Source organism: Chaetodon auriga, chromosome 13, assembly GCF_051107435.1.
Source record: "Chaetodon auriga isolate fChaAug3 chromosome 13, fChaAug3.hap1, whole genome shotgun sequence".
Lineage (NCBI taxonomy): Eukaryota > Metazoa > Chordata > Actinopteri > Chaetodontiformes > Chaetodontidae > Chaetodon > Chaetodon auriga.
Genome location: NC_135086.1, coordinates 765,625 through 773,124, shown reverse-complemented (window position 1 = coordinate 773,124; position 7,500 = coordinate 765,625). Strand labels below are relative to the sequence as shown.

Below are 7,500 nucleotides of genomic sequence, written 5' to 3'. Positions count from 1 at the left end.
AATATGAAGAGAACACTCACTGAATGATGTCCTTTAAAGCAGACTGTATTCCTCCAACATCAACATTCAGTTTCATCATATCTGCCCCCTGTTGTGCATAAGAGGAACAAAAATAATGAAAATGTTCCCGCTCACCCAGTCAGAGGCATCGTAGGCATTGAAGGAACGTGGATGAATAACGTTACTCCATAAACGTCACGTTAACGCCGCTCCATGCAAATAAGTGTGACGTCAAACTAACATTCACTCTGTTCAAGTATTCAGTCACAAAGCTGGTAGCATGCTAAGCTAAACACAGCTGATGCTGAGCTAAGCGTGTTTGCTAACCGTCCTACTGTGACTGATCAGGTGAGTTTCAGGTGTCTGATAAAGTTTGATGTGGTTGATCAGCGTCCTTCATCTTCGTACCGCAGACTTTGCTTCTTCTTCTGTTTGAAGTTTTTTTAACCAAACGTAGCTACAGAGCGAACAGCAGCAGCTGCCGGTGTGTCGGTCGCCGTAGTGTCATCTGAGGAGCTGATGCGTGGGGCCGCGAGCCGCGCACCCGATGTAACATGGTTACCATGGTTACCATGTCCAAAAGGAGGGAACGACATTAAGCTCGTCAGACGTTTCAGAGTTTCCCCAAAGTTAATACGCCAAAAAAAAGAGGAAGAAAGAAAACAGAATGATCACGAGTCCCAAAACACGAGTCCGAGTCGAGTCTGAAGTCTGTGTGCGGCTCGAGGCCGAGTCACACACTCGAGTCCCCACCTCTGATATGTGTGTGTGCGTGTGCGTGTGTGTGTGTATGTGTCTGTAGGTATGTATGTATGTGTGTGTGTGTGTGTGTGTGTGTGTGTGCGTGTGTGTGTGTATATGTGTATGTATATGTGTGTGTATGTGTGCGTGTGTGTGTGTATGTGTCTGTAGGTATGTATGTATGTGTGTGTGTGTGTGTGTGTGCGTGTGCGTGTGTATGTGTCTGTAGGTATGTATGTATGTGTGTGTGTGTGTGTGTGTGCGTGTGCGTGTGTGTGTATATGTGTATGTATATGTGTGTGTATGTGTCTGTAGGTATGTATGTATGTGTGTGTGTGTGTGTGCGTGTGTGTGTGTGCGTGTGTGTGTCTTGCTGTTGTCTGGAGGTCATAACAGAAACGTCTCTGATCTGCAATGATTGCATCATGTGTTTGTGTTGTTGCTCGTTAGCGCTTCACACCTTTGTCTCATATGACTGATGGAAGCAGGTGTGAGAAGTGTCAGCATCAGGAGCAGCTAATGGGCCTGATGGGATGTGTGTGTGTGTGTGTGTGTGTGTGTGTGTGTGTGTGAGAGAGATGTGGAGCTGCTTATGGACACAATGACAGACAAAACTGAGGTAGAATAAAATGAAGTACAGTGATAGAAAGTAACTGAGTACTTAGAATTTTGAGCTAATATAATAATAATTAATAAAACTTAAGGACGAAGGTGGCTGCAGGTCGTCAAACAGAAGAACCAATCACAGCTCAGGACGTCAGGCTGGTTGATGACCTGCAGCAGCTTCAGGCAGAACTGAGCCAAAGATCAATAAATCAATAATCACATTAAAAAGCAAAACTTTGGTCTTTATTGAACTTTACACAAACACAGGTGACCTCTGACCTTCACCTGAGCCAGACTGGAGGATCATGGGAAATGTAGTGTGTCACGGCTCAGGAGTCAGACAGGAATGAAAATACAATAAATACAAAAAAACAACAATCAATAACTCGGCAAACATTCGCCTTCAGTGTGACGCCTGACGTCTCCCAGCATCACCAGTTTCTCAGGCTGTCTGAGAACCTGAGCGACTGGTGGACGACTCGGGTCGTGACGTGACCCCCCGGAGGTCGCCACAGGGCCCGTGGCCTCCACAGGTTTCAGCTCTGATCTGGTTCACGCTCACATCAACAAACAAACCACAAGCCGCAGACGTGACGTCACATGACTGACTGGTGCTGATTGGACTGTTTTAGTGATGTCATCCTGCATCATCAGGACTGCGTGGACCCACAGAGGACTAAAAGTCACTGTTTTCATGGCAACGGGACATCAGGCCATCTTTGAGCCTGTAAAGTTTTCAAGTTTTTGGTCCGAAGCTTCAGTTCAGTTTTTATCCTGCAGATGTTACGATTGGCTGAGGGACATCCTAAGCTCCTCCTCCCTCAGACTGCGGTCCAATCGCTGCGTCTCAGACTCCAGGACAGACGGGACTGGACAGCGTGTGACGACGGCCAGTGAGTCGGTGAGGTCGTGTCTCAGAGAGAGCAGCCACTGGCTGTTTCTGGAGGACTCCTGGATAAACTCCGCCTTCTGCTGCTGATCCACAGCCAATAAGAGATGGAGCTGACTCACCTGAGGGGGGAGACACAGTGACATCATCAGCATCCACGTCACAGCTCACAGCATCTGAGGCTCTTTTTCTGTGGTGAATTCACCTGGTCCTCCAGCTCCATCACTCTCCTCCTCAGGTGTTCTTCTTCTGTGGTGTCTACGTGCTCCTGAACAAACAACAACTTTACACACACACACACACACATATGGATATACCTGTTTACCTGTGAGTCTGTGTGTCTCACCTGAAATCTGCTGCTGTCACTCAGCTGCTGTCTGAACCTTGAACGTTCTTCCTCCACCTGAAACAAACATCAAGCACACAACAGGATGTACACAACAGACTGACACACACAGTGTGTGTGCCTGTCTCAGTGTGTGTGTGTGTGTGTGTGTGTGTGTGTACCTGTCTCATTTTGTGTGTGTGTGTGTGTGTGTGTGTACCTGTCTCATTGTGTGTGTGTGTGTGTGTGTGTGTGTACCTGTCTCATTGTGTGTGTGTGTGTGTGTGTGTGTACCTGTCTCAGTGTGTGTGTGTGTGTGTGTGTGTGTGTGTGTGTGTGTACCTGTCTCATTGTGTGTGTGTGTGTGTGTGTGTGTGTACCTGTCTCAGTGTGTGTGTGTGTGTGTGTGTGTGTGTACCTGTCTCAGCATGTGTGTGTGTGTGTGTGTGTGTGTGTACCTGTCTCAGCATGTGTGTGTGTGTGTGTGTGCGTGTGTGTGTGTGTGTGTGTACCTGTCTCAGTGTGTGTGTGTGTGTGTGTGTGTGTGTACCTGTCTCATTTTGTGTGTGTGTGTGTGTGTGTGTGTGTACCTGTCTCATTGTGTGTGTGTGTGTACCTGTCTCAGTGTGTGTGTGTGTGTGTGTGTGTGTGTGTGTGTGTGTGTGTGTGTACCTGTCTCAGCATGTGTGTGTGTGTGTGTGTGTGTGTACCTGTCTCAGCATGTGTGTGTGTGTGTGCGTGTGTGTGTGTACCTGTCTCAGTGTGTGTGTGTGTGTGTGTGTGTACCTGTCTCATTGTGTGTGTGTGTGTGTGTGTGTGTGTGTGTGTGTACCTGTCTCAGCATGTGTGTGTGTGTGTGTGTGTGTACCTGTCTCAGTGTGTGTGTGTGCGTGTGTGTGTGTGTGTGTGTACCTGTCTCATTGTGTGTGTGTGTGCGTGTGTGTGTGTGTGTGTGTGTGTGTACCTGTCTCAGCATGTGTGTGTGTGTGTGTGTGTGTGTGTGTACCTGTCTCAGTGTGTGTGTGTGTGTACCTGTCTCAGTGTGTCTCTCAGTGTGTTTCTGTCTCTCTTCAGTTTTTCTTTCTGATGTTCCAGGTGAGAGTTTTTCTCGGTCAGTCGTTTTTGTTCCAGCTCCAGTTCAGCCACCAGACGCTGCAGGACCATCAGCCGCTCCCCCACACCCTGCTGACACACACGCACACTGAGCTTTCAGGTGTTCAAACAGTCACAATTTGCCTTTTGCTGCTGTTGAGTTTGTTTTCTGACTGAAGCTGAATGACAAACTAGCCGGCCAATCAGAGACACACTGACCTCGTCTGGGTTGGACCCCGCCCTCGGGCTCTGATCCTGTTGGTGGGCTCGCTCCCTGTAGCCAATCATAGTTGCCTCAGTTCGCTCCAGAGCCAATCGGACACGATCCCGGTCTTTCTCCAGCTCCTCTGTCCTCTGAGTGAGTGCGTACACCTTCACACCAACGAAGAAGAAACATGATCAGCTGCACAAACAACAAGAAGAGTGTCTTCACCCCAAAACAAAACCCTGCATTTAAAGAGACGGCGTCACAGCGACTGCTGACAGGCTCAATACACCGATCAGTGATCAGTGGAGGGGTCAATAGCTCTGCGTCAGCTGTGGAAAATGACTGAATGAATTCACTGTGTCACTCTGGTTTGTTACCTCAGCTTCTTTCTCCCTCAGCAGCCTCCTCATCTCCTCCTTCTCCTGCTGCTCCTTTTGCTCCTCAGGAAACAAACAATGAAACATTTGTTCTTTCTACAGTTTTTTTCTAGAAACTGTTGCAGAAAAAGGAAAGAGGAGCTCCTCCTGCTCACCTCTGTTCCTCCTCTCTCCCTGTCATCCATCTTTTGGTCTCTCCTCCTCCTTTCTCTCGCTTTCTCAGCAGCCAGGGAGGAGATCTGTGTTTTTTGCTCCTCCAGCACGGCCGCCGTGGCTCTGACTCGGCTCAGCTCCGCCCAGCTCTCCTGCACCTCCCTCTTAGCCTCCTCCACCCTGGACCTCCATTCCTTTTCTGTCTCCTCCTCTCTCTCCTTCAGTGTCTGAATTTCTCTCAGCAGCGCTTTCAGCTTCACCTCCTGCTCCTTCTCCATCTCTTCCATTTTGCTCTTCCACTGCTCCTCCACCTCCCTCCTCTTCTCCTCTGCCTTTTCCTTTGCCCGTCGAGCCTCCTCCAGCTCCTCCATCATCTCCCTCCTCCTCCTGTCCAGGGCCTTGGCTCTGGCTCTCAGCTCCTCCGCCTCCTCCCTGACAGAGTGCAGGTTCTCCTCTCTGAATGTCTCCACCTCCTCCCTCTTCTCCTTCAGGACACTCCTCAGACGCTCCCCCTCTGCATGGCTCTCCTGAACAGTAGAACGTTTGTTAGCTTCATTCAGCTGAAACAGAGGATGATGTTCGTTTGTTTGTGGCGTCGTCATGGTCACTGATGACAGACCGTCACTGCGCCTCCTCAGCGCCCTCTAATGGAGGCGCAGCTCATTTTTATCTAACGCTACCTGACGAAGGAAACAAACTGAGGAGACATTTCAAAGACAACACGATGAGCAAATCCCACTGCAGGTCTCACTGAGTCCAGCTGGAGGCGCTGTACCTGCAGGAGGAGATTCAGCTTGGTCATCTCCTCCAGCGCGGCCCTCAGACCCTCCTTCATCTGCTGCTTCTCCCCCTCCTTCTCCTTTACCTCCTGCCTCGCTCGCTCCCTGCTCCGGCTCAGATCAGACACCTGAAACACACACAGAGAAATTGCATGTTAACACGCTAACATACAACATGTGACATGCTAACACAGAACATGTGACATGCTAACACGCTAACATACAACGTGACATGCTAACACGTTAACACAGAACATGTGACATGCTAACACAGAACATGTGACACGCTAACATACAACGTGACTGCTAACACAGAACATGTGACATGCTAACACGCTAACATACGTGACATGCTAACACGCTAACATGTGACATGCTAACACAGAACATGTGACATGCTAACATGCTAACATACAACGTGACATGCTAACACGCTAACACAGAACATGTGACATGATAACACAGAACATGTGACATGCTAACACGCTAACATACAGCGTGACATGCTAACATACAACATGTGACATGCTAACACAGAACATGTGACATGCTAACACGCTAACATACAACATGTGACATGCTAACACGCTAGCACAGAACCTCCTGAACTTCACTGTGTCCACGACGTGTTTGCTAACGGCGTCGAATGATGATGTTTGACATCGTTGAGAAAAATTTGTACTGCCTCTGCAGTGACTGTACCTCCGTCTGCAGGGAGCTCAGGTTCACCTCCATCACCTCCACGCTCTGCTGCACCCCTCTCAGCTCCTCCTGGGCCTCCCCCCTCCTCCTCCGCTCCTTCTGCACATCCTCTCTGAGAGCTGTTGCCTCTTCTCTCCTCTTCATCAGCTCCTCCTGCATCTCCTTCTTCTCGCTTTGTTCCTTTTGTACCTCCTCTCTAAGCACAGAGACTTCCCTCTCGCTCCTCCTCAGCTCCTCCTGCATCTCCTCTCTCTGCCTCAACTCCTCCTGGGCCTCCCATCTGTTCATCTGCTCTCTCTGCACCTCCTCTCTGAGAAATATCACTTCCTTTTCTGTCCTTACTAACTTCTCTTGTACCTGCTCCTTCTCCTTTTCTTCCTTTTGGACCTCCTTTGTGATGACTGTCAGCTCATTCTTGGTCCTCCTCAGCTCCTCCTGCATCTCCTCCCTCTGTCTCCATTCCTTCTGAACCTCCTCTCTGAGCGCTGCAACTTCTTCTCTCCTCTTCATCAGTTCCTCTTGTGCTTCCTTTTTATCCCTTTGTTCTCTTTTCACCTCCTCTCTGAGAACTATGACCTCCTCAGTCCTCCTCAGCTTTTCCTGTAGCTCCTCCCTCAGCACTGTTTGTTCCCTTGATATGTCCTCTTTTAGTACAGACACCTCCTCTCTCCTCTTCCTCAGCTCCTCCTGTGCCTTATCCCTCTCCCTCTGTACCTCCTCTCTGAGAGCTGTCACCTCCCTCTCCCTCCTCCTCAGCTCCAGAGAGAGTCCTGCCTTCTCCTCCTCTAGCTCTTTCTCTCTGCACCTCCCTCTCTCCTCCAGCAGGAGGTGCTGAGTTCTCTCTGACTCCATTAGTCTCCCTCGCTCCTCTTTCGCTTCCCTCAACTCACCCTCCAGCCTCCTGTTCTCCTCCTCTTTATTCCTCAGTATCTCCCTCTGTCTCTCCATTTCTTTCTCTTTCTCTATTAGCTCATCCTCCAGCCTCCTGTTCTCCTCCCTCACCTTCCTCAGCACCTCCTCCCCTCCCTTCCTTCCCTCTTCCATCTCCTTCAGTTTGTCTTCTAGCCTCCTCTTCTCCTCCTTCACCCTCCTCAGCACCTCCTCCTCTCCCTTCCTTCCCTCCTTTCTCTCCTTTAGTTTGTCTTCTAGCCTCCTCTTCTCCTCCCTCACCCTCCACAGCACCTCCTCCTCTCCCTTCCTTCCCTCCTCCATCTCCTTCAGTTTTTCTTCTAGCCTCCTCTTCTCCTCCTCTGTCCTACTCAGCTTCTGCACCTCCTTTTCCATCTCTTCCCATCTGTCCTCCAATCTCCTCTTCTCCTCCCTGGCTCCACTCAGGGCCTCCCTCTCTTCCTTATACTCCTCCTCCACCTCCCTCACTTTTTCCTCCAGCCTCTTCTTCTCCTCTTCCACCTCCTTCAGCTTGTTGTTCAGGATCCTCCTCCTGTCCATCTCTGTTTTCCTTAGCAGCTCCCTCTCTCTCCCTTCCTCCTCCCTCTCCTCCAGCATGGTTCTCAGTTGCTGCATCTCCTCCTCTTGCTGCTTCAGGATATGGTTGAGCTTTGTTGCCTCCCTTGTGCTCCACTCTGCCTTCTCTTTCCACTCCTTCACCTCCTCCTCCAGCCTGTTGC

General features: G+C 49.9%; 1 protein-coding gene across 1 annotated transcript; it reads right to left on the bottom strand.

Moving 5' to 3' along the window:
• Window positions 1-1,563: 1,563 nt before the first annotated feature.
• On the bottom strand, window positions 1,564-7,494 carry LOC143330374 (uncharacterized). Its single transcript, XM_076746897.1, has 9 exons — window positions 5,873-7,494; window positions 5,167-5,298; window positions 4,394-4,918; window positions 4,239-4,301; window positions 3,873-4,025; window positions 3,594-3,743; window positions 2,583-2,639; window positions 2,442-2,504; window positions 1,564-2,358 (listed from the first exon to the last, which is right to left on the bottom strand). The coding sequence occupies exons 1-9, from the start codon at window positions 7,394-7,396 to the stop codon at window positions 2,131-2,133; spliced, it is 2,895 nt and encodes a 964-aa protein (XP_076603012.1). The 5' UTR covers window positions 7,397-7,494; the 3' UTR covers window positions 1,564-2,130.
• Window positions 7,495-7,500: the final 6 nt, after the last annotated feature.

Coding starts and splice junctions, on each gene's coding strand:
- LOC143330374 (XM_076746897.1), bottom strand. CDS start 7,396: ATGCAGCAACTGAGAACCATGCTGGAGGAGAGGGAGGAGGAAGGGAGA. Junction 5,299..5,872: donor TGAGCTCCCTGCAGACGGAG/GTACAGTCACTG, acceptor TGTGTGTTTCAG/GTGTCTGATCTGAGCCGGAG. Junction 4,302..4,393: donor GGGAGAGAGGAGGAACAGAG/GTGAGCAGGAGG, acceptor TTGTTTCCTGAG/GAGCAAAAGGAGCAGCAGGA.